Raw genomic sequence first — 27,602 nt, 5'->3', positions numbered from 1 at the left:
TTAGCTAATGCTCTAGGAACTGCAGAAAATATGTTTGTGAGTGTATGCATTTTTCAGTTCTAAGGGTAAGTGTGTTCTTTTTACAACATATATCAGTTCCCATTGAAGCAAAATGCTGATCTTAAAAAAAAAAAAAAAAAAAAAAAACCTTTAAAACAATGCAGTGATGAAATTACTGACAAGTCAAGACTAAACTGTATGTGTTAATCTACCTTTTATATAGCATTCTTATGTATCCATATAAATATTGAAATGAAAAATTTCATTGGTTGAAGTTTGAATTGCAGTGGGCATCTGTTCAAACCTTATCAGCATTTAACTGTTTTCTGACTTTCAGTGCAATTCTGCTCTGGAAGAGACCCAGAAAAATGGGATCATTGATTTTCCTGGTGTTCTCCCATACATTTCTTGTTCAGAAATGTACAAAGTGAATAGAGCTTGGTCATCTCTCTGAATAGATAAGTAATCATACTATAGGGCTACTGCAGCTGGCTCTTTTTATCATCCTTTATTAATAGTTTTAGAAGAGAAGTCAGGGGTATCTTCCCATGTTAGATGACTCTGCAGAATGCATTTGAGGTATATCCTTGGGGTTGCATGATTATGTTTGCACTGCTTCTGTTCTGCTTTTAAGTTAGTTTAAATGTTTGAAAAGAAAAGCATTGTGTGAGCAAGACGGTTAAAATATATACCTCAAATAGGATGGCAGAGCAGGTTTATTTAATGTTAGTCTAAAGATCTTGCTCCTTCAGTTCTTTCTAATGCCTTCCACTAAATTAATCATAAGAACTAGATGGTGTCTTTCTTAAGTAGACACATTGTTGATGAAACTACTTGATAAGTGCTACTCCACAGGAGTAGTGGTGATAGAACTGGATGCTTTCATCAGGTGTTTCTGACTGCTTGTGCCAACAAAATAATAATGTGAGTTTATTCCCTTATATATAAATAAATACTAGTATTCTGGATATCCAGTTACCAGCATCCACATCAGGTTCTGCATAGTTTACTCTAGGAAGACTTTTTGGTTATCGTACCATAATTTGACTCTCCAGAGGACAAAGTGCACTTTACCATGCTTCATAAATTGAAATGAAACCTCAAGTATAACCCAAAATGCATTAGTAAATAAGAATGATTTCCTGGTGTTTTTTGACAATCATGTTATATTTTTCTCATTCTGATATTGAAGCACCTACAAGGTTGTTTTCCATGTTGGTTTAGATTTATGCTTGAAATCAATAAATAAGATTAAAAACCTGGACATCTTTGTATATGTATATGTTGTATATGAACATGCAAACTTTACTATGTTTTAACTCCAAAAATGTTCTAAAAAAGGTTTGTTCTTTTATTTATTTGACTTTATGCAGCTGATTTTTTTTATGTTCTTGTGCGCATGTAGGTATTCCTTTAGTGCGTCTAATGATAACCTTTATTTTATGTTTTTTCCTTGTATTTATTCTATAATGTCACTGTTTAATAAATTCTAACCTCTTTAGAAAGTGATATCTTTTCCTCCACAGAGGCCATGTTGTGTTAATCCCAGAGTTCAGTCTTCCTTTGGAGTATTACTTAATTCCTTTCCTGATAATAGTAGGGATCTGCCTTATTCTCATCGTGATATTTATGGTAAGTTCCTTCTTTTTAATAACTTTATTTCTTCCAAACATATCATCATAGATGTATAGGTTACTGAAGTTAAAATGAAGGGGTACAGTAAAGGAACAAAGAAAGCTTTGTGTACTGTGTTTACCTGTACTGTGTTTACCTAAAATCCTTTTTTTCTCAGTATAATAAACAGCTGCACATTTTTGTCAAAGGGATGTCAGAAGCCCTTGGGGTGTCCTCCTCAGCATATAACTCCTTATGAAGAACTGTCCTCACCCCTACCTATCCACTACACAACCTTTTTCCTCTTTCCTCCCTAATGAACAACCTGTCCCTGCGCTCTCATACACTGAGAGCAGGTCCCACCTCATCAACCTTGTGCTGCTTAATACACATTAGTCCTGCTGTTCCATCTTGCAAGTCTCTCACTGCTGTTTACTGCAGGTATAGTAATCATTCTGCAAGCTCAGAAACTATTACAGCATATAGTATGTATCTTACCACATATACATTACCTATAGAGGTTCTTATTTGGGCTCGTGTCTCCTGTAAAAGGCAAAATAGCACAACTGTGCATTATTTCAGAATACTTTGCATACCACTTTTTGGAATCTCTTCTGGTCTCTGACCAAAGTATTAACTTACATTTTCTTTTGCTAAAAATCAGGTAATGCATTAACTGCCCTATAACATTTTCTTAAAATGTTTCTTTCTATACTAATGTTCTTAGCATTGTCAGTTATGTATTTAAGTGACAATCCTGGGCACATTTGGAACAATCAAAATTGCAGAACCTCTCTGAAATCAGAGCACAGAAAAGTGATCAGCTAGAGAGGATGTAAAATCCACCAATACTTTGTCTGACCCATCAGTGATAGCCTTGATCATTCTTCTTTGTCCCAGTTAATTAGGTGAAAATGTAGCTCTGTCCTTGTATCCTGAAGGTCAGCAAATTCAGGTAAGAGATGGGTAATACTAAAGGAGAGTGGTCACCATGGATAATATTCTGTGAACATTTGTTGTTCCAAGACCATCAGTATTCCAACTTGAGCTCCATTATTAATCTGCTTAGAATACACCTGCAGTCAAAAATTCAACCAAGATCCTGATTATCCAAGGAAGGGAATGAAGAAGAATATGAAAGTCACTGTGGTATCATTTTGAAGATAATAAGCACTGGCTTTGACTCTTATCAAAATATGGTGTGAAGTACTGTTCCCTCATTTTCCAGAAAATGTAGTAATGAAGGAATAAAGATGAAGACAGTAAGAGTAGTTAGGGGGTCTCTTGTTTAAAGAGAGAAATAGAAGATTACCATTACAGAGAAGATGAATAAAGGATGGGGGAACATATGAAAAGTATAATAATAAGGAGTGGAAGCTTTACTTCTCTTTCTGAATTTCCACAATGGCCATCATGGTAATAGAGGAGATGCTTTTTACTTTCAGGACATTTCTTCATATTTTCTTTTAGAATTTTTCAGCAGTTCAGCTGCTTTTGTTTTTAGATGATGTTAGATAAGTTCCAGAAATTCCTTATGGACTTGAGAGCTATCATCTTCAGGTCAAGAAATAAACTTCAATCTACACTGATTTGCATGAATCACTTTAGCAGAGAACGGGAGTTAGGTAAAAAAACACAAGACCGATCCCCCTGAAAGGCCATCTCTCTTTAGAATTGCAGCTATTTTCCTCACCATGAAAACAAGTTTCCTGCATCATAGGTGGTATTAAACATGTTATAGGAGTGAGGTAAACGAATCTGTAAAGTGTTTGTCTTTAGGACGTAAGTAAACTCTCTTGTAAAAGCCATAGATACTGATTCTTTTAAATTAGCCTTTAACAGCTGGATCTTTTAAGAGCTGATACTCTAATTCAGACCATCAGCAGAGCTGGTGCTCTGAGTTAAAAGTTTTTTACTAGATAGGTAAAATGCAGAGTTGTGATACTCAGCTGATACAAATTCTAAATAAAATATATAGAGAAAACTGTGCAACCCTAAAGGAATAAATAGATGCTTGGCAGGACTGGCTATGAGGGGAAGAAATACATACTTGGTGAGGAGAATTTGAGGTACTTAAGCTCGTGTTTAATTGCATGGCTTATGCACTGTGAGGAAGTGGAAGAAAGGGCATGTCTGTAAACTATGCTTATGAATTCAGTCTCCCAAATCTGACCAAGTTATAAAAGTAAAGGCTCTGAGAGACCTGCATTTCTCTTCTATTAGTGTCAGTAAGTAGTCAATACTAAAATGAATGACCCTTTCCATGTCTTAGAATCATGTTTTAGGGGGGAGGGAAAAAAACAAAACAAACAAACAAAAAACAGCCAAGAACTTGGAGAATATTACATTGTGTATAGCATAAGTAGGCCTGACTTACAGTGCAATATATATATATAATGTATTTGGGACAGATATTTGAGGGTTTTGAAAATGGGCTTTATAGTGTTGGAAATTACAAAATCCATCTCCACAGGTCATGTTAAACTATATAAAAAAAAAGGGGGGGGAGGGGGGGAGAAATGTTTGAAAGCATTTTCCAGAATGTAGTATAGTATTTACAGATGTCTACCGATTGACCCTGTATGCAATGTGAATCAATATATTGCATGCTGAAAGATCGAACAGGATGGCACTGTAAGTTATACTGAAGTGTTGAGATGCTTTTCAAAGTAGACTCAAGATAGGAAAGTGACTGTTAGGTGCTTTAGATTTACTGTACATCACTGGACATTCAGCCATATGATAATAACAACAATCTTGATTAATTAAATAATATTTCCTTGTGAAACCAGCCTTGGTTGAAAGCTATGTTATGGAATTTGAATGTAATCTTACTCAGTTATGTAATTGCTGCAGGCAGGGGACTTAATCTCAAGGAGATTCTGGGTTGGATTTGATCCTTGTTCTTTTGTGATTTCTGCCGTGCTTCTCTTCAGGAAGTCTTGGTTTTAACAAAGAAATGAATGCAAGACTCTCTGGTTGTTATTAAGTATCGGAATTTCAGCAGAAAAACTGCAGTTCATGCATACAGTTCATTTATAGCTGGGGTAAAAATATCTGAATGAACAGTTTAGATCCAGATATGCTTAAAAAGAGAAGCCATGTATGTTTCAGAAGGATAAATAAATTCTATTTTTGTCAAGAACAAATTACCATTTCAGATAGACTGTCCTCTAAATAATGTTTGTCCATATCACTCATACGTAAGTTCACACTTACTCTGTGTAAGGAGTTTCACATCATTTGTGAAGTATAGTAATGCCTTTAGGGGTTTCCAAACTGAAATATTAATGCTGTTTATAATATTAATATTCACTCAGTGTTTACTTTATCCACAGCTATAGGTTGAGCATCTACATTCTAGCTGCTTTGCCTAAAAGCTCTGCAGTTTTCAAAAGATTGTTTAGTGTGTATGCTTTTGTTAAGGCCATTTTGTCATTTATATTTGTCATCATCTTTGAAGAATAATGTCATACCACAGGTGCTAAAATTAGAAATAGACTAGAAATAACATTAAGAACTATTAAGAAAATGGAAAAAGAATCTTTAGTATGGTTGACAACAGCAAGTTACTATAGCTTGAAGTAAAGAGCTTCCCCCCTTCCAACCTAGGTACTATGAAAACAATTCTGATGAACATGGCAATAATCCTCTAAAAGAGCTGTACTAATCTAAAACTGCTTTAAGTGTAGCCAGTCAAGTTTCATGAACTGTATTTTGCCCTAAAACATGCCATCCATTGTACCTGGACTTCAGTATGGGATTGCAGCAATGGACATTATTTTATATAGTTTGGACATTATTTTCTCTCTTTCCTTTCCAAGAAAACTGTATATTTTTTGGTTTCGAGTACCATGGTCATCAAGAACATTACTGCTTTAGGCTTGTTTGGCTTCATCCTTGACTCCAGACAAGGAAAGAGATGACTCAGTTTGAGCCAGGATTCCCTTCTGACTAACTTACAGTGACTGCTCATAAATAAAAACTTCTATTGTTCTTTTACTGTTTTAATTTACTGTTCATGTTGTCTTATTTTTGCCCGTTTCCAGATCACAAAATTTGTGCAAGACAGACACAGGGCAAGAAGGAATCGTCTTAGGAAAGATCAGCTTAAGAAACTTCCTGTACATAAATTTAAGAAAGGCAAGTGGATCTTTCTTTGTCTAAATAATTAGACCCCATTGTTTTAACACTAAAAAGTCTAAGTGGGGAGGGGTTTTGTAGCTTTCAAGATAATTTTGAGTGTACTTGACATAGTGGAGTTTGAAGTGAAAGTACACAAAAATGTTTTGATCCTGCTCTCACTGAAATAAAGAGGAGTTTTAACATTTCTTCATTGGAAGCAAAGTAGGCACCCTATACTTATTGTGGCTGAGAATTAAAATATTTGTTAGTATACTACAAAATCAGTACAGAAATTCCACAAAACTTCTTGTTCTTTTGTTAACAGTGACCACAACAGTCAGTCAGTGTGTGATGCACTATTCTGATCGTTTATCTGCAAATGGATAAATACTTGTGGCCTGTAGATTCCCTGACTCTGTAGAGACTATAAAAGGAAAACTTTTCCAGAGGAGTGGTCTTTTCACTCTATCACAATACTTTTAGGAGGGCAGAGCAATTAAAATCTAATCCCAAAATATTTGCTGCTGTGATTCTATTTTAGTGATTCATTGTGTGCAAGATAATGAAAACATAAGAAATAAAGCCGCACTAAGTTACTTTATTCAGTGAAACAGAAAAGCTGCCTTAAGTCTTGTGTGTTTCAGTCTACTCCTTAAAAGAACAAAATTCTTCTCCACTCTGTTTTTTAAATGTGTTGCCATTTTGCCATCTGATTGTTCATTCATTCAAGTTATTATAAAATATGAAAAGAAAAGGTAGAAAGAGAATTTCATCAAAATGATTGATCAGTGCACGACGCCTGTTAATAGGCAGTGTATTTGCCTAGGCACAGATATGTTAGGGAATACTCTTGGACTCAAGGATAGAGCCACATATCGTTCTTTGTTGCCCTTGATAAAAGTCGACCTGCATTATTAATGAGATTGCTCTTACTTTGTGCAAAGCAGATGTTCAGTTTGAGTGGATATGGCTTTTGTGCAATGTTAGTCTCTCTCAAAGAAATGAACTTGTTTTTCTGGGCAGGGTTGACTGAACCTTGCTGTGATGATCTATTGCTATGGATTTAAAATTGATCCTGAAGAAATAATCTTGAGCCAACAAAGCTAATGTTTGTTCCCTTTTAGTGATTCCGCATATAAGATATGTTATATTCATATACTGAACTTCATCTTAAACTCTGCTATTTCTGAGGGAGAAACTTCCAATACGAGTTGTCTGGAGCTCAGTCAGTCATCATATAGCATATCTTGCTGTGAAGGTCCAGAGGAATATACTGTACTCAGCTAGCTTCTGGTTCCTTCAGGTAGCCATTGCATTCAGTGGCTTATGAAAAACAGGGCAAAAAGCTTATTTTTTTCTATTTCAGAGTTTTCACACTAAAAACTCCTATTTTCCAGAGACCTATGACCATATTGGCAAATTTGCATAGAAAAATATCTGCCCAGTTTGCATAATATCCAGGACTGTGGTACCTTGGGTCCCAAAGCAGTCCAGAAAGGGTGAGAATGTTTAGGTGAAAACAAAACTTCTGAGAAAATATTTGTGTTCACTACTATGCTTACAGCTTATCCCTATTCGTGTATACTATTAGTGTTTGTAAATAGGTCACTTATAAAAACTGTCAGTTTAGTGTACATTTATTTTTGTGTGATACTTAAATGTCCATACAACATAAACTTATGTTGATGCCATAAACATGCTCTGTCTTGTTGACTAGCTCTTGTATTCTGGCACTAGATAGATATCTTAATAACATTTATATTTTGTGTAAATATACTTGGTGCAACAATATACTGGAAGGAAATGCTTCTGTATTTTTATGAAAAAAATGAGACATCATAAAATTATTTTAAAAATGGCAAACATTTGGATGTTTTTAGAAAGAGATTTTCTCTCCCTCCTGATCAGCTTCATTGAAATGAGCTTGTGACTGAACTATTTAATAATGATTTTATAAATTCGTGTAGCAAATGGATCAAGTACCTGTATTTCCCAAGGTGCCTGCAGCACCTTATTTGTAAGGACGTGTTCTGTCTAGATATTTGTTTTAATCAGGATAGTAAGCATAGCAAAGTGGTGAGATATTCATGATGCCATTAACGTCTGACTTGTGCTTTGCTGAGCTCTCTGTGCTCAGATGAAGAAGTAATAATGTAAACTGTCATATTTCACAGCCGTGAAGTTTTCACTGATAAAGTATTTTCAGATTTCTCTTTTAGATTCAACACTTTGCCTACTTTAGCTGTGGATGAGGCTTAGAGTTTATCTGTGAGTCCTGGTGGACTGCAAAATATAAACTGAGAGTAAAGCTAGGCTCTTCACTAGATCACCACATTCAGAGTGCTGGAGAAAATCTTCAGTGGCTTTGATTCATAGAAGTAATGCACTCAACCCTGAAATACATTAGTAGCGGTCATGGGAAGGTTGAGACTTTACTGAAGTTTAGTAGTAAGACATCTCCAGAAGAGCTGGAGTTTCATCTGTCACTTCTCCAGTGCAGAGGGTAAATTGAAACAAAACAAAACATGTAAAGGAAAACAAAGGGTAGAGAAAGCAAAGCAAAAGTATATTCTGATTAAAAAGAAAAATATCTATAAAAGAAAAATGCAAAATACCTCTGACCATTTCCTTACTATATGGAAGTCAATGAGGTTGAATTTAATCTTACTTCCTTTCTTCTGTGATTGTGTGAAAGTAACTAGCTCTTTTATGTTCTTTAGAGTTGGAATGTAAGCTTTTGAATAATTCTATCAGGAAGAAATATCTGGGAGAAAATGATCCCCTCTTAAAGCCAAAAGTTATTGCTTCATTAGTCTTTTAGCTTGTAGTGCTAAATAAATTTCTACTTCACTTTTTCTATCAATACATCCAGAATCTAAGATATTAGATGATCACTTATATAATCTAGAGAGAATGAATTTCTGTGGCTATATATGTGTAATCTTTGCTGATCCAAATTCTGTTCTAAGTTAAAATAATGTAACAATGGATTGATGTTAGCAGGATCATGCTAAATTCATATCAGTGTTTTAAGAGCCAACTCAAACTGTTACTCAGATGCTTGCCATTTTATTTTTACATCTATCATTTTTATTGAGACTTTTTTATTCATTGAGTTTTGAAATGTGAATTTGTTGTATTTTTCTTCCCTCTAATCCTGGTAATTGACCAGCTCATGATAAATTGGATAGGTATAATGATAGATTTATCCTCAGCTCTGAGAATGGAAGGGTGCCTAACTCTATTATTAGGAGCATGGAAATTGCATTGTTTCTCAGGGAGACGTGACTCCTTTCCAAGAACTTGCTTTGTGCTGCGAGGAGAGGTATAATTACCATGCTTTTGGGGTATAGCACACGCTTGCTCGCTAAACAGCATGTAGGTCAATCATTTTGTCTACATACCGCTTGCTTCCTGAGCGGGTAGCATTACAGAACAAACAGCCCCGGTTTACCCTCCTGTGCCCAAAGCCATTGTCACAGAAGATCGTAGGCGGTTGCATTAAAAGCTAATGGATCTTACTCCCTGTGGAGAAATAGGGCACATCTAACCCTCACTAACCACCCTGGAAGTTTTGATTTATCTTCCACTGGTTGTCAGCAAGGAAACTATAAATTGGTGATTGAAATGAAGCCTTGAGCTGGTTTTAGTATCTCCTTGTGAAAAAAACCACCCTCTTTTCTGTGGTTTAATTTTACAAAAGCCCTTTGCATCACATTTTAAAACAAAACACTTTGGTACTTAATAGCTTGTCATCTGAATTTTTTGTCCAATATATAAATTTCTGGAAAAGTTTAAAATATTTTTTCAAGTGCCCCCCCCTTTTTTAACAATAGAGTAGGCACCTTGCAGTTTAGATCAATAATGTATTAAAAAAAAGCAGACCTTTGTTCATGCTAAATTTGATACTGCATTATGGGTAAAACTAGCAGCACTCCAAGATGTGCTTGAGGAATGGATGGGTAATACAAGTTATTATAGTAGATTGTTGTTGGTTTATTTAAATAGCTTTTGTTAAAATGAAGCATGTAACATTGCATATCATAGCCCATGTTGTCTTGTAAAGAATAAAAACAGTTAAAATAGTTCAATTTTGGCTCTAAGTGCATGGAAATCTCATAGCCCCCATGATTTCCTATATTTCTTTACTACTTTATCCCATGCCACTGTCTTCTGCTCATCCCCATTTTTAATTTCTTTATAGGTGTGTATTCCCATCAGTAGCCTAATCCCCCTATTTTTCTACTCTTTTCATAATCTCAAGCCTTTTAGCCCTAGAAAAACATGATCCTCTCAGAAGAATCAAATGAGTAGTATCCTCAACCACCAATAGTATGATAAAAGGGTGTTCTCTGCACCCCAGCCTCTGTGTAGCCTCCAGTCTGTGATCCAGTGGACTCCAATCTCATTTATGTATTCTCCAACTATATTCCACTATCATCAAGGCAGCATATTGTCTTTCTTCATTTTGTAGACTTGTCCAATATTTGCTTTTTCTAATCCTCTAGATGTACACAGTTCATGACTGATTACTCTAATTCCTGTTTCTGCATGTAAGAGACTAGAAGATAGTGGCTGAGAAAATAAGTAGATGCCAATTTGAGGAAGGAAGGAAGGGTTTCTCACTTTAGTAGTTGCATGAGCCTGTTATGCCCCTGAAAGGGTATTATTCCTTTGTGAGAAATTATTCCTTTGTGTTAATTCTGAAAAACCCATCTCATGTTTTTCAGTCACTTTAACAAGTGTGTTAGATCAGGATTCACCTGTTAGCTAGCTGAGCTGTTAATGCTGAAGTTCCAGGAAAGTCCTTCGTAAAAAGATAACTCACTATGGACTTGCTTTTAATTGGCCTTAAGTTTTGGTAATTACATTAATATTTTCATTTAAAACCTGAAAAATGGAATTTCAGTTTCTTTAAGCAAATGATCACTTCAGTGATATTTGTTTTGAATTAATCCCTCATATTACTTTCTTCAGCCACTTTTACTAGAAAGACAAAGTTTGACCCAACTTCATGCTTCTTTATGAAAGATAGGATTTCTCAAGACATTAATGCAAAATCCACTCACTTCAGTCTTCTTGATGATAAATCTTTCCTTTGCCTTTGGAAGGATAACAGAAAGCAACTTGTGAGGACTATAATACTGTTTTAAGGAAGGCTGGATTTTCTTTTTGTCTGTAGTGTACTCTTACTGCCTAAAACATCTGTTTGTATCTTTGTATTCAGACAAATAGTTGGTCAAAAATTGAAGCTTAGACACTGTAGATACTGGTTCTCCTCTTTCTTACACTGCTTTATATCATGAATGTCCCTGTGGTTGCATATGACTGTAAAAGGGTTGTTAAGGGAAAACAGCGGCCTTGGTGGATTTCTAGAATTTAATAGGTCGATAGGCAAATGATGATATAATAAAGATTGCTTTGGGGGTGATTGTATTCTGACATATCTAAAGAATTGATACACAGAAAATAAAACACACTCTAAACATGTCTAAATAGGGGTTGAGCTGAAGACCACTATAATCCATGGGAATTTTTTTTACTAATTTTGGTGGCCTTTAGATCAGATACTTAGCATTTCAGTACTGAGCGGAGGATGCAGTAACAAAAGGTGCGGCATTGACTATCTTTGCAAATCAGTAGCTTTTTTATCTGATAAGTTGGCATGATCCATGGAGTGGTTTCTGTGCCATCCTAGTCAACAGACCTCACCTTTGAGTAATCCCACACAATACGTTGTATCAGAAACTAATTTTTACACTAATAGTGTTTTGGGACAATTGTTGTGTCCTGGTTGTTCCTAAAAAAGGTTGTTTAAAACAAAATGGATTACGTTTTGGTCATACAGAAGTCCGTGGGAGTTGGTGTCTTTTGGGATGTCTTTGTAACAAAAGTAAATCTAGCAAACAAGACAAATACAGTTTAATATGCCTGTAATTTGATCATCATGAGATCTGACTACTTTGAAGAATAATATAGTTAAAACTATAGTAAATAATGTAGTATAATATAGAAAGAGAAATGTTGTGAACTAGTATGTATTGTAGCATAGAATTTATTTTCTGAAATATTTAATATTATTTTCAAGCAAGCTTAATTTTACACTAAAATGGAATATAGGCCAAGACTGAAAGGATTTTAGATCTTACCAGCAATAAAATTACAGTGCAACTCCTCAATCATGCAGAAAAGAAATATGGTAAGTTTAGTGAAGATAGAATACTGGAAAAGAGAGAGATGTGTGGGCATATTATTAAGAAATTAAAAATGTGTAAAGCCAATTTTTTCTACATTGAGTGTTAAACATTAGGATCCCAAACCAGTGGTTAGATACCTGACAAAGGATCTGGAGTTTTGGAGTTGCTACACCCACGAGGCCTCTAGAAATTGGGTCGTTTGCTTAAATGTGTTTAAATATAAAATAAGAGCTTCATTTTAGGCAGTCAGCTTTGAAAATCCTTGTGTTTCACATATACATGGAAAAAAATCCCCAATATGTGTGACAACTAGTAGGCGATAAGAGTATGTACGATTTGAAACAAAGACATATTTTTAAGTGTGCTGAGTACTGAGTTTTTGTGTGTATGTGTGTGCATATAGATAGATATGATTGAGATATAATGGGATGTAGATATCTAAAATACCTTTTTAAAATCTGGCCCAGAGTAAGTATAGTTCTTCTGTTTACTAGGTATTCCTAAATTGTTTTTTTCCTGCAGATGGGATTATCACTGATCTAATTACTGTTCATTACTGGCCCATCTGCCTGGCTGCACAGTTACAATGTAGGTCTAATAGAGAAAACAAGTCATAAGATCTGCCAAAGTGTCAGCAGTTTTATTTTTGTATTTTTCATTGTTCATAAATACACAGCTATGTGATATACATAGATGGGTAATTCCATATTTCTGAAAATATTTTTGTATTTATATATACCAAGCAGGTAGAGAATTTTGCTTACTAAAGATTTCTCATACACAGTTTATTTAAGCAAGATATTTTATTTTTGCAGTTGTTTCCAAAATTCCTCTTTTTTTTTTTTTTGGTTGTTCTGAACCAGCTTCTAAAATACATGTTTTCTGCATTTCAGAATTAAAAATGCTTAGGAATGAATTTTTTAGATCTACAAAGAAAGTTTACTGGTTTTGGCAAAGTATATCGTTAGAGTTTTTATTTTGTTCAATATGCAGTTAATGAAAAATCCAGGTCAAGTGGCTTTTTAGGATTTTGTCTTTGATGTATAACATTTTCATTTCATGTATTAATGATCTTATTCTGAGCACCTAAACAGAAAAATGGTACATCTTTGCCTCTTTTCTTTCAGTGAACAACTTCCTCTTACCAATTCTCTTTCCCTGAGAATTTATTTCCATATAAATACTTGAAATTTGAGTTGCCATTAGGGATTAATCTTTTGTGCCACTCTACCTCACTAATGATGTTTATGAGCCAGCAGTGTTATTTCTGTTAGTTTTCTGCAGCTTCCTTGGAAAGCTCAGCCTCTTTGTTGCTGCTGCCTAGCTCTCGTTTTTCCTGCTGTGCTGGATGCAGTCTCCCTGGATCTACAGAGCAGGCAGAGCACAGAGCAACCACGCAGAGTTGTATGTGAATCCTAAGTGTTACTTTGAAAAGTAACTCTAAACATCTTAGGTATCTAATTTTGCCATCTGGAGAAAAGCATTGAGTTTAGCAGCATGCTATCAAAACAAATTTTGAGCTGAATTCCAGAAATTTTCTGGAATTCAGCTCAATTAATGCAGCTTCATTACAATAAAGGGAAATCTCTGCTACTGTTTTAGAAGCTTTCATGTTTAAAGGACATCTCTTCAGAGCAATGCAAAATCTGCCTGCTTCCTTCATTTGCAGGTTTTTTGATAATATAGGGTAAGTTCATGACCCAAATGTGGGCCTACTGTAGCTGGACTTTCCCAAGATCTGCCCCACTTTCTCCACTTTTTCCCCAAAACAGCACTTTCACAGCTTATTGCGTATTTTATCAACACCTTTTTAACAAGCTTGGAGCTTGAACTCTGATTTGTCCCCTGTTGATCTGTCTCATGCATGCAACCTGGACGGTGGTTTGGGAAGTAATAATGGAATTGTTATGAAAAAAGGATCTTATAGTCTGTGCTAAGTGGTCATAGGTCAGAGAGATTAATGTGCGATATATGTATGTTGAAAGGTGAACCAAGTAGGCGTTCAGATTATATGAATGATTCTTCTTATGGCCATTAACTGCAGCTATAACCCTAGCACACTAAATCTGAAATCTCCTATGTCAAATCTGAGAGTGAAGTTCAGTAGTGGAGTTTTAGTACAGCAGATAGTCCAGAAAACGCTGGAACTACGTTTAAAAGTTTACTGGGAGAGGACTAAGGTGAGAATGGGAGGAACAGGAGTAGTGTAGGTTTCTCTGAAAGACGGAAAATTGAGTTGCAGGGATGAATGATGAGGGAACGTTTGTGGGATGGATGGGGTTTATATTAGGAAGGAATTAATTAATCAAATTAATTAGTTAGTTTGGAAGGAATTGGAAGCACTGGGAGGAAACAGGGAAAGCTCCTGTAAGGGGCACTGGGAACAAGAATGCTGTCAACCCTTCTTTCTTCTCCCTTGTAGGTGACAAGATCACAGGGGTTTCTGCCTTACTATATGCTCTTCCTCTATTTATATTCTGGTGTATGAGAGAGCCTGAATCTTCTCTGTACATAGCCTTTCTGCTGGGATCTGTGTCTCCTTACTTTCCTAGCTCCTCTGCTGTGCAGTAAAACCCAGGATCTCCGGTAGCCCAGAAGACAGTGAAAAAGTAGACTACTGAACACTGGGAAGTGAAGACGTTAATGTGAAGATGGTACAATTTGGGAACAGGCAGGCTTGGAGAGCTAGAACTGCTATTACGAATACTTAGCCAAAATATGCAGAGTGTGTGACATAATAAGAATGTTAGAGTATTATAGAGATAGCACTTACAACAATTTAAAACATTTTTAACCTGAACCTGAAGGGAAAGCTGATGAGCTCTAGTCCTAATAAGGAGAAGAAATACAGTGAGATCAACATACAGCCTCAAAGAAACGGCAAGGATGGGGAGGAGTTAGTAGTTTCCTCAACCCATGAAAATAGCCAATAGAGCTTATGTGTATGTGTTTGAAAAGGTCTGTTGTAAATGATGTAAAACTGATTCTCAATTTTGTGCTGCAGGAGATGAGTACGATGTATGTGCCATTTGTCTGGATGAATATGAGGATGGAGACAAGCTCAGAATCCTTCCGTGCTCTCATGGTAAGCAGCTGTATTTTAGGTTTTTATTTGCATTAAAACAGCTATCTAAAACATCGTTTGTCTAAAAATCATAGTGAATATGATTATTGACTGATTTATAAAATTTATTTTTGCTAATATGCCTGAGTGTGTATACAAATTGGGGAAAGAAACTTTTTTTTTCCTTTTAAAAGCAAGAAGGGATAACACTACCATTTTGCCTTTTCTTTGGATGTACATCTAAGAGAAAATCTTAATTTTATTAAACATAATTCTACTGACTACTAGTGACATGGAGATGTGGATGAATGTAACAGTTTGTCCATTAGCGTGAAGATAAGCCATATAGACTTGTGCCTTGACTGCACTTGGAAGTCGATACTGTCAGTGCAAAAATTAGTGGAGCATTTTTACTGTAACAAGTTGAGCAGTCTCTCTCAAATATATCCCACTGCAAAAAGTGTATCTAGCAGTCACACAGGTATCCATCCACAAGAAAGGACTGCTCTGACTGTATGTAAGTACTAAGAGATTGTATCTAGAAATCTAGGAAGAGGCCCAAGAGCATCTCTAAATTAAAACACTTTTGGACAAAAGCTGTATAAACAATTATGAAGAGAGAGAGGATTTATTATTCCTAGCTTGAGACCCTCTTTTCACCTCCCAGTCCATTAATCATATTTCAGGCATTTTGGCTGGATGGAGTTTTAGCCAGCTTCTTCTCATTAAATTCCTGCTCTGACTCGACGTTGCAAAAGCAAATACCACATCGCTGAGATGAAAAGGAGGCAACTGGTGTCACAGTCTCACAAACGCATTGAACAGAGCAGATGAGACTGAGCTTTGCAAAACCTCATTCACAAAAACCAACTGCCGAACAGGCTGACAAACAACAGGGGCTTCTCAAAGGAGGAAGGACAGAACCACCTATCACACCTAGGGACTACAAAGTTAACTAAACCCGATCACCGATACCAAAGGTTCCTGACAAATTGAAAAACATCACCGTGAATTCTTGTGGAGAACATGCTACTTACATGCATGAAAAAACATATATTAAACATGATGTGCTTACCCTTGTCTAGGTACTCATGTTTGAAAGTGTCAGTTGTGGTTAAACCTAGCTCTCTGCCAGTTAGAAGTCTCTCTTAATGTGTAGAGCTAAGTTTTTAATATCATAATTACAGCACTTTCAAACAAAGTTTTCCTGAATTTAAAGAAGGCCAGTACAGTTGCTGTGCCAATTGTAAACCCAAATTAAAATTTACAAAGTTATATGTTTATTTCATTTAGTAACAAGGTGCTTTGATACCGCCTCCCTGAGTGAAAAGAAGGGGGCGAAGGGGGGGGAGAGGCATTATGAGAATAGTGGCGGGTATGCCGGCAAGGTGGCTGTACTTCCTCAAGAAGTTTTTAAAGATTATTTTATCAAACGTGGCCCACTGCAGGAGTGCCCTCAGGCTCATTGAATAAATAGTTATTTATTGTGTTATTTGTAATAGTGTTTATAATTAGGTCCAAGATCCTTATCTATTAGGTATTTTGTACATAAGGATAGACACAGCCTTCATGCCAACAAACTTGCAACTAAAATTCTCTGTATGAGAATTTCATAATCATTATTTTAACATAAATACAATTTAGCGGATTTATTTGTCCTTTGTACTTAGATATTGATGCACTTGTATTTTGTTTTCTAACAGCGTATCACTGCAAGTGTGTGGACCCATGGCTGACAAAAACCAAAAAAACATGTCCTGTATGTAAGCAGAAAGTGGTCCCTTCTCAGGGGGACTCAGATTCTGAAACAGACAGTAGTCAAGAAGAGAATGAAGTATCTGAAAATACTCCTTTGCTTAGGCCATTAGCCTCAGTTAGTACTCAGTCATTTGGGGCTTTGTCAGAATCTCATTCCCATCAAAACATGACCGAGTCCTCGGAATATGAGGAAGACGACAATGACAATATTGATAGTAGTGATGCAGAAAATGGAATAAATGAAGAAAGTGTAGTGGTTCAACTGCAGCCCAATGATGAAAGGGAGTACAGAGTGGCAAACACTGTCTGAGACTACTAATGATGAAAAATGTGTGAACAAAAGAGTTCTTATGGCTATATTTTACATTTACATAGGGAATATTTTATTTTGTAATCCATTTGGTTACTTCAGTAGGAGCAGCAGTTCATGTAGTAGTACTATGGTTTAATCATACTACAGATAGATTTATTTTTGATTCAGGTATTCAGTCACACATTCTGTCTTTTCAAAATGAACAGTTTAACTGGATTTCACAATGCTAATGAATAATGTTAATAGTTTACATCAACAGAAATGTCACACAGACTCTACTTTAAATGTCAGTATCTTGTTGAAATGGGATTTAGCTGGAAATAGGGTTTTTCCCCCCCCATATTACATTTTGTAGGTACAACTGGGTCATACTGATAGCAATATTTATTATGTGTATGGTCTTACCCCTTAAGCCCAACTAAAAATGTATTTGATGCATGTTTGTATACTGTTTTCCTAAAAATTGCCACCACTTCTGAAAGAAAAATACAGAACAGATCAGTGTTCTGTATGCTGGTGTATCAAAACAAAGCAGAAGAACTGACACTTATCTCAAAGCAGTGATTCCAAATAATCCTTTAGCATTTGCAACAGCAGCTGAGTTTAAGCAGTTCTTCTGAGCAGTTCCTAGGATAAGGAAACTTATAATCTATGTTTAGTTTTAAGTGATTCACAAAATAAGATCCATTGTTAACACATTAATTGGCCTATTTGCTACTACCATGTAGTCTAGTTTCCTGTGATCATGTTGGAAATGTGGGGTGACCAAAACAGAAAAAGCAAGCAAAGTTCCACATAGAAAAAAAAAAAGAATTTTAGGTAAGTATTCTATTGGTCCTCAAGTCATATACCTCTTACTAAAGAGCATTTTATGCTGCATTAGTCTGCTAAACTATGTATATAGAAAAAATGGTTCTTTTCAAATATCTGATTTGAAAACAAGTGCTTACAACTATTTAACAGAACTCAATACTTAACAGTGTATCATGAAAAAAGTAAATTATATATAATACCTCTGTAACTATGTAGAAAGTAACAACACATGTATAATCAAAATGCAGAGTTTTTTTATATGGCCTTGAATAAGGAAAGCTTGAAAGAATGTTAATAAACATGTTTTCCACTTTAAGTATCAAAAGGAATTTATTTAACTTTTGCATTACTTACACAGTAATAAATGTAGAAGAGTATACAATGAATGTAAGTTTAAAAATGTTTAAAGATCCAGAACACCTAACTGCTAAGATCCCTTAGTAACATTAAGTCACCTACATTATACTATGTAGTAGTATACTGATCAACAATATATGCAGTGGAACTAAGTTACTTAGAAAACCTTAATTTTTGTTCACATAATTAATTTATGAGTTCAGAAGCTTCAGTCACTCTAGGTCTTTGCATATACTTTGCATGGGGGAGAGGGAAAGAAGACCAGAGTACCATTAATATTTCCTGCCCACCATGCCAAGCCCTTTACAGCTGGAGGTTGTATGCCCATGTTCTGGAAGTCAGAAAACACCAGGTCCTGGGCTGAGCAGATTACAAGTGAGGCATTTTCAACTGTTATTTCTAACCTCATGCACAGTGCACCTCCACCCTCCTTGCTTACAACCTGGGAATGGAAATCATCTCTCTGGGACTGGCTAAGAGCTGAGAAAGTTTAATTAGACTTCTCAGAATAAGGCATGGCAAAAGGGTAATAACCGAAGAATGATTCGTCTTCAAACCACTGCCACCAACAATCCATGGGACTAGGGCCAAACAATGTATTGTATTTTCACCACAAAAAATTCCATTATACAGTTTAAAAATGAGTGTTACTTTCACTCAAACTTGCATATATGTCATTAAGGTCCAAGTATGAAAACTGATTTCTGAAAAATTACCAAGCTGAAGGTTGTTTATTTGCAAACAGTTCAGCTGAATAGGTTCCTGCTGTTCATATGTAATGAGCGCACGTGAATGTTTATTCATATAGTAGTTCAGGCACCCCAAAACCTGAAAAGTACATGAACTGAAGGAAACTTCATAACGTATGCCATATGTAACCCTGACTGTAGCATTTGTTGCAATGACAAAAAGTAAAATGATAATCTGCATCAGTTTCTCTCCTACTCTCCATCACATACAGGAAAAGCATGCAGCAAGTGATCCTCCATTTCCATACCAAACCTAGTGTGTATGTTTGTTTGTTTGTTTGTTTTTTAATTGTCCCATTTTATACATTTCCTAATGGAGTGAACATAAATTTATTTCAGCAGGTCTTGGTAATAAACACTGTAATGACACCTCCTCAATCTAGTTTACTTGTCTGTTGCCATTGCCTATGATGAAGAAAATGAAAATAAAAGTAACATTTTATATCATAAATACTTTGGAAGATTAAGAATCTCTTTGTATTTCTAAGTAGAACTTGCATATCTCATTAAAACTTGCTGGATAAATCTGTGTGTCTCAAAAGACATGGCCTGTCCAAACCTACAGGAAAAGATAAACGTGGATTTTTTGTTGGACTGTGACTTACTTACATTATCCACATGAAGCAGAACCCCATTTAAACTGCCATGAGCATCTCGCACATTTTATGTGAAATCTGTCAATCTTACTACACTCTCTAGCTGTCATCAAGAATTGTATGTTGGTGCTTTCAAGAGGTCCATACTTGATTGCCTAGTTGAAATTTTTTTCTTCTAATAGGTAGTCATAACTAATGTCTGAAATTATATGCTTTCACAGGTCCCATGAAATGCTTTAATCTCTCTCTGCATAAAATAGCATAGGTATCACTGACAGTTATCACAAAATATAGTTATTTGTATGACAAGTATAAATAGCTCCTTACAAAACAATCTTGCCCCAAACCTTTCATTACATAATGAGAACAAAACACTCAGAAAAGGATATATATAAAATTATTGATGAGTAACAGGCAGGAGGAATTTCTGGAAGAACACCAAAGTCAGTGTGGTGGGCAGGACGGGATGGCTCTGATTCACGAGAGCAGCGTGGCAGAGGGAACACACGGGAGCCACAAGAGAACGGGAATTAAAACTCACTTGTGACGGTGAAGGTAAGGTCCCATTTGTGTGTGTGTGTGTGGGGGGGTTTCCAGTAAAAAGTGTCTGGAAGAAAGTGATAGGTCTGGTAATTTTTTCTTTTTTTTTTTTGACAGGTCCGTAATCAAGATATAAACCCAAGATATGGAGAAAAAACTAGCAAAACAAACACCCTGCTCCCCACCCCAAAACAACAGTGCACAATGTTGGGAGTGCTCCAGGGACAGTCTTTGAACAGACGGTAATAATGGATGACTACATGTAAATAATGTGACTGAATAAATATAAAAATTGGATAATGCCTAAAATGCAATTTCTTCTGCAGTTCAGAATAGTTGGATATTTTTCTCCTCTACTCTGTAACTAAATTCTAAATAACACATATTCATTTTAAAAGCAAAAGTATTTAAAAGGCTAAATAATAGTGACTGGTACAATTAAAATCTGCCTGTGGATGATTATGGTGCGAAAAAGTAGCACAGTGATGTTTAACTTCAGAAAAGGCAGGGACCGATCAGAATGGCCTGGAAGTCAGCATTAAAAACTTATAAGGCCCTGTGATCCCACAAATAAATGCAGCCCTGATCATCTTCCAGGGTGTGCCAGGCAGTTTAAGAGGCATAACGCATTAGGGGTAGAGGAGGAGAAAGAAAACCTTTGGAAAGTGAAGCAATTCAGTCAATATTCAGTGATTTATATTCCTGAATTTGAAAAGATACTGAACAAGTTTAGAACTATGCTTAACCCCCCCCCCCCAAAACCTTTGAAGGTTTTGCTTTCAGCTACTGTTTGCACATTTTTTTCTACTCCTTTCTCCCCTATTTTTGAAAACACTAGCTGTAATGTATGTTCTGTTCTCTTATCCAAACCTTGAATAAGAACATATTCTTTCAACAAAAAAAGAGGAGGGGGGAGGTTGTGAGCTTCCTGGTGTTTGGGAAATGCCGACGTAAGAAAAGATGCAATACTTGTAAAGCAAATGAGCCCTCAGAGAGCTCTTTTATAAAATGGAAAGCTAAGCATTGTAAACCGTGAATTAGAGAAAACATCGTAACAGAAGGAAGTTTGAGCGTGCTGTGCTGGAATCTGAAGAGCCAAAAGGTATGAGGACAGTTTGTATACAAGTTTTCCATGGACTAGCAAGAGGGTAAAGAACAAATTGCAAGCACGAAAACCATGAGAAACTGTGCAAATCAGCTTTCTGCACTGTCACAATTTATGAATCCTTTTACTAAATCCTGAATGGTAAATTTTGGGAGGTGGTAAAGCCTAATAAGCTTTGTTACCTCTACACTTGTTGGAACAGTACTAAATTATGTAACATTAGCTGATGGGCTAGAATCTAAACAGTGTAATTCTACGAATCAAAAGGGAAGGAGAATAGTTGCATAAGATATGTAGACTTTAATGTGTCAATAGAATTTGAGCAGATAAAATCAGTTATTCACCAGGAACTTTACTAAAGTCTGAGACAAGATGTTTCACTATTTGTTTTAAAACTTTTTGCAAGGTAAAATACACAAATTTCTGAACGAGGTCACAATTTGGTGTTCAAACCTTTAGCATTGGAGAGTAAGCTTTTGTATTTAAATTGTGTATTAATCTGGAAAATGGAGTTAAATATGAAAGAGTAAAATTTGCTAAGAGCTTAGATTATTCAAGAAAGGTATTTTAGGTAGACCCTAGCAAATTAGTGGCACAGACAACATTTTGCTGTGTAAATTCATCAACGAGTGCATGTTGGAACAAGTAATCTGAGCTACATCTGCTTCTTAACAAGAAAAAGGATCTAGGTGATGCTTAGACAATGCCTCAGAGACACATGTCTAATAGAGTGTATAGACAGAACCAAACAGTGTTAAAATGAATAAGAAAAGGGCTGAAGCGTACTCAGTGCACAGTGCTAATGACAGTGAATGCCACCTACGGCCTTAAAAAAGAAAAACTCCCAACAGATAAACTGAATCCTGCAGTCAGGAATAGAAATGCAATTTTCAATTGCGTTTAGGCAAAGTTTAGATACGGAGCAAAACACTGATTCACACGCTAACATAATTTTATGGGGGATGAAAGAGATTTGTATCTTCTGTACTAAATACTATTAAAAATAATCTCCTTTAGGGCTATGGGCCTGTTCTAGCATGTTTTAATTTTAGCACTAAAAAAAAATCAAAACAGAGGTGGAAGATACAGTTCAGACACCAAGTAACTCAACTCTAGTACTCAAGAATACTTACATTTAAAGGTTTTAGTTAGACATGGGATCTAGTGACAGGCAAAGGAGTGGTTGCAACAGCTGAAGATAAATATGTAAGGGAAAACAGAGTAATTTTAAAGATAGTGTCCAAGCAGCATATGACTGACATTGTCAGGACTGAGAAGAGAAACATAGCTTTAGCTGAAGATTCACCTCTGTAGTTTGGGCTTTTCTTTCTTACCCCACCCCCAGAACTCCCCTTGCTTACTATCACATCTCACCTGTATTTTTTAAAAGGCACATTGCACTCATTCACATAGCTCGTGTTTTCACAGAGTACTTGGCAAAGCAAAGATATCTAAAAGCCTTGTAGAACTTTTTGAAGGTAACTGAGAGCTTACGTCTCTCCCCTCTCTGTTCTAAGGAGAGGGAGTTCTTACCCTAATGAATAGGTAATATGACAGAGATCCCTTATAGCTTCCGTTTTAGGAAATACAGATTGCAAATAACGTATTCATATGGCAGGGGGAATCCCTCTGACACAGGTAGGAGTCCCCTTCCTCATGTAGTCTAATAAATACAGAGTTAGTCACAAGAAATCATCTCCTAATTTATCAGAGTGTACTCTGAAGACTGGCTGGGCTTTTATAGACCTAACATTTTGTCCTTTAACTAAAGGTATATTATCATACTATTACTGCTTTACAAAACTTAAACTGCACTTAGATCTAGTAATATGGTAGTCAGCGATGCAATGAAGAAAGGGCCTCAGAAGATGCCTGTGGAAAAAAAACAAAAATTACCAATAGTCTAATTTTGTTTGGTTGGAATAAATTTATTTCATCTGTCTGTAAACAAGGTGTTTTTAATAGTTATGGCATTTTTTGAAATGCATATTAAATCAGATGAGTTAGACTGTATCCCAGATGTAACAAAGTGCAGGGAAAGAAATGGACAAATCAGCAACAAGAATTTGTTTAAATCTGTACATTATCCACAAGGCCCAACAATAGAAGCAAATACTAGAATGTCCCTAAAGTAGTGCCATTCAAAAGAAACCCTTGTAGTCAGTTAAAATCCATCTCACAATAGCAACAGTTTTTTTTTTTAAACAATAGTATGGCACAGAATACATATTAAAAAATTCATCACAAGACAGCCAAGTCAGTTATTCCAACCAACACCATCTCCCATTTATTCTTTTGTATACAGAATTCTGCAGTTCTCTTTAAATGGACATACAAGTTAGTACCGTGCCTGAATTGAGTTTGGTTACACACATTTCAGATGACTAGTGCACAAGGCAGTTTACTTCATGATTTCTGCAGCAAGGGTGTGACAGGCCAAATGAAGATTTTAAATTTGAAATGGCATCATTTTGACAGTTTAGCTTACAAACTACCAACCTTTATCCAAATAGTGGCTTCAGAGCAGCAAAACTCTTTACCAGTAAGTGATCTGGCAGAAAGACTGGAGTCAGTCAGTGCTCCCAGAATAGCTCAAGGTGGCAGTTTTCCACAATGACATTGCAGTTTCATATTAAGAAAAAAAAAAGGGGGGGGGGACCCAAGCTGCAAATTAAAATTGGTCCTATGAAAAACTGAAACCAGACACACTCCAGATGGTTATGTTGGGATATCTAATGTCCATAATGGCAGCCTTTTACAATTCAACTACAGAACAGGAGCGGGCAAAAAAAAAAAAAAAAAAAAAAAAAAAAAAAAAAATTAAGTGCCTGAGCTATTGCAATGATGGAATGTCCCTGGCGATTCATTCAGGATGGTGGTTGTAAGGTCATGGGAGGAAGTGCATCTGCACCCTTTGATAGTTTTGTGATTGCACTTATTAAGCAGTACATGCGTCAGACACCATGAAGAAAAAAATAAAAGACTTAAGCCTACAGTGAAGTGCAACAACAAAACTAATGTAACATTAATAGCTTTTGAGTGGCAAATTGGTTAAACAAACCAGGCACTATAAAATTAAATTAAAAAAAAAAAAAAAAAAAGGAGAGGGAGAGAAGTAAAGATATGCATGCACTTTTTTTCCTCCCAACCATGCTCTATGAAAGGAAGACTAAGTGAGCTGTGTAATTGCTCAAAGTGCTGAAGAGGCATTGATCAAATTAGATTGTACAATCGGCACCTTGTTTAGTATTTAAGTTGTTTTAGTTGTCAATATCACACTAATTGCTAAGACAAAGCAAAGCCTAGACTTGGCATATTCCCCTCCCGAGAGTTTTTCAAGGTATCATGCATATCGTCTTTGTGGTGCAGTAATGGTGCCAGATACGGGACTTGGTTACATACAGTGGTTAACATACAAATGGAACAAAGGGTAACTGGAATTATGACATTAGAAAATGGGTAAATAAAAAACACAAACTACCATCTACAGTCTGGTAGCACTGAACACAACTGGGTGGTGATGAAGACAGTTGCTAGGTGGATGGGGAGAGGCTGCTTAGACGTCAGACCTCCTCAGGTATAAAGCCAGTTCATATGCTTTCTTGTTGAGTGTCCCTCCATGGACACCTTCCTTTCCCATGACTATAACCAATGCTGGAGTACACAAGGAAACAAAACAGAAATGAACAGAATTAAAGAAAAAAATAACACCTTTCCCCACCAACAAAGGGATACAAAGGAGACACAGGTTCATACCCCATCACCCTGCATTGCTAATAAAGTTTCCAGAATGTAAGGTTTAAAGCTCACCGCCAGGAAAGTTTAATAGCAATCTTCCCCTAATACTTAACAGTCTGCCTAGCAACTAGAACCCAGAGTCTCTCAAGTATTTTGCCATTGAGTATGCCTTCTTATTCAATCCGCCTCCATGGACCCCTTCTTTGCCCATTACAAAGACCAAGACTGAAAGAGAAAAGAAAAAAGTTTTAAAAAGAGTGTGTTAGACAAGGAAATAATGCAAGTTTTAGACAGTGCAATAAACACACTCAAATTCAAGTTTTAGTATTTGGGTATTAAGCTAGTTTAACAGGAGTTTTGTAAAAATACAGATGTAGACAGGGCTGGGAGAAGGCATGAACTATCCTCCAGGATATTACATAACTACGTAAGGCATAAGAGTCCACTGCGAAAAAAAGATGTCACCCTGAAGAGCTACCAACTATCTCAAAAGAGCATCATGATGCCTATCTACCATCAGCACCATCCACCATCATCCAGCCAGGAAACCCTGGCTACATCTTAAAAATATGGAAAAAAAATGTTAACAGGGACAAAAGTGGTAGTATATATGGAAGAACTGTGGTTCTGAAAAGCAGAAGAGGGAATGTTCTTATCTGTAGTGGTCACTGCTGGTAGAAGAACCAGGCTTGGTAGTATTAAAAAAATACTGGGTCAGACTTAAGCTAAGACTTGTGCAACAATACAGCTATAAAATATACTTAACTTTTTGCACGAGATAAAGTGTAGAGAAGATTTTAATGCTGACCCTCTCTCTAGTCCCACAATTTGGGTGATGAAGAGTCAAATTGTCTTGCAAACAAGAACATGCTAAGGATCTTCAACCAGTAAGACACCATCTGCAAGTTGCCACCAGATGTCACTAGCATGTACACAGACACATTAAGGACTGTGCTTTCACAAGCACAATAGTTTTTTTCCAAGTTAGGAATAGTGTAATTGGAAATACTGCAGTCAGCCTACCTAAAGGTGACTGCACATCTCCATAGCAATTTGCTCACAAGAAGCTTAAGACAAACAGTTCTCATTAGCATTTCAGAATATGCAGAGAAGATTCAGAACTCCACTTGCATAAGTGCTGCAAACATTCTTTGTGTATCATTGCCACATAGCTTTAGCCTATAGACAAGTTTTGTGCTAGCTTTTTGTACTTTATAAGCAAAAGTCCATTGCTCACCAATTTAGCGTATAGCCATCCAAGAAATCCTAGGCTAGATATTTTGAACACAAAGCATACTACTTGTACCCAGTGTTTTGAGGCAAGATTTTTATATTCAAGTCTAGTGCATTCCCAATAACATGTTTTATTGGAAGTTAAATGAGGAGCACAAGGAGCAGCTAAACTAGCATAAATCAAGTTTCTCAATGATACCAAACTGGACAAGCTTTTTTGCCTGAAGACAGACTTCACAGAGCTCAACAGAAAGTGCAGGAAGAGTTAGTGTGGAGCTTGTTAAAAGGTATGTAGAAGTAGCTCATACAAGAAATTCACATCTTTGCAGAATAAACTTTCTGTTGAGTTTACAATGGAAAAACTAATTTCACTAGAAATCATTAATATATCCCTATGATACTCTATTGTAAACTTTAGATATCAAGTTACAATACACTTGGCAAGCTTACTTCAAGCTATAGCCTACTCCTGCTTCTCAGAGATAGGTTTAACCATTTAACAGTCTAGTGCCCAGCTGTGATCGTATGTGGGCAACCAGGACAAGTGGAATTCCTAGGCAGAAATCTAGTTAATCGGCCAAAGAGCAGCCATCCACCCACGTTATATCACATCCTGAAATTAACTGCTAAATACAAGATTTCAGGCTCCTTCGTAGTTTGAGTCTACGACTAGGGTCTCATTCTGAGTTCGGTGAACTAAAGCTGAAGGAAGTGATGCTTACCTCGGCCAGCTCTGCCTACAGCAACATTGTACGTTGGCTCACCACCTTGACTCTTTGTCCTGATGTCCATTGTGCAGTCGCCATCAACGTACAGGCTATCTCTGATCACAGAGCACTTCTTTGCACCAAGGGTCAGACCATTGGTGAAGAACCCCTCTCGGTCTTTTCCTACAATCATATCTATTTCTACTGGCTGTCAAAGAAAAAAAGTCTAGTGTTAGTATGGTAATATTTTAAAGCTTAATTCCTATTTTAAAAGTGTCTTATCTTTTGTAGAGAGGATTAGATAATAAATTCCTCTTGCTCCCACCAGAAAGTGCTCCAGAATACAGTGCTCATTATTAACAAGTTATATTGCACCAGTTTAGTGCAATTATAAGCAGTACTTAAAAACCGTTGTCTTGAAATACTTCCAAATCCGCAGTACTGTTCAAATCCAACTTCTCATTACAGAAAGTACCGTAGGATTGAGACTAATGGAGCACAAGATGCATGTGTTTTAGCGACTGAATGAGTCACGTTAGATCGTTCACGGCAGCAAAATGCCTGCTAGGCCTCTGTCCCTGACACAGCAGCGGAGGTGCCGCCGCGCACCTCTGCCTGCGCCGGCGGGGGAGCCGGGCCCGCGGGGCGGCTGCCGCGCCCCCGCCGAGGAGCCGAGCTGCCCGCGCCTGCGGC

General features: G+C 36.5%; 2 protein-coding genes across 4 annotated transcripts in view; one reads left to right on the top strand and one right to left on the bottom strand.

Annotated features, from left to right (window-relative positions):
* Window positions 1-19,515, top strand: part of RNF13 (ring finger protein 13) — a 50,153-nt gene extending 30,638 nt beyond the window's left edge. For all 3 annotated transcript variants that reach the window (XM_026065115.1, XM_026065114.1, XM_026065113.1), the window contains 4 exons: window positions 1,527-1,632; window positions 5,664-5,757; window positions 14,941-15,021; window positions 16,704-19,515. In XM_026065115.1, the coding sequence (XP_025920900.1) occupies window positions 1,527-1,632; window positions 5,664-5,757; window positions 14,941-15,021; window positions 16,704-17,068 (646 nt within the window). In that variant the 3' untranslated portion in view covers window positions 17,069-19,515. The remainder of the gene's footprint in view (window positions 1-1,526; window positions 1,633-5,663; window positions 5,758-14,940; window positions 15,022-16,703) is intronic.
* A 3,623-nt stretch (window positions 19,516-23,138) lies between these two features.
* Window positions 23,139-27,120, bottom strand: PFN2 (profilin 2; the record flags this gene model as incomplete). The annotated part of the gene is made up of 2 exons (XM_026065172.1): window positions 23,139-25,194; window positions 26,925-27,120. Coding segments are annotated over 2 exons (294 nt in total), but the record flags the coding sequence as incomplete, so codon positions are not given.
* Window positions 27,121-27,602: the final 482 nt, after the last annotated feature.

The sequence above is a fragment of the Apteryx rowi genome, unplaced genomic scaffold (genome assembly GCF_003343035.1).
Source record: "Apteryx rowi isolate R43461 unplaced genomic scaffold, aptRow1 scaffold_224, whole genome shotgun sequence".
Lineage (NCBI taxonomy): Eukaryota > Metazoa > Chordata > Aves > Apterygiformes > Apterygidae > Apteryx > Apteryx rowi.
This window is presented reverse-complemented; position numbering and strand designations above follow the sequence as displayed.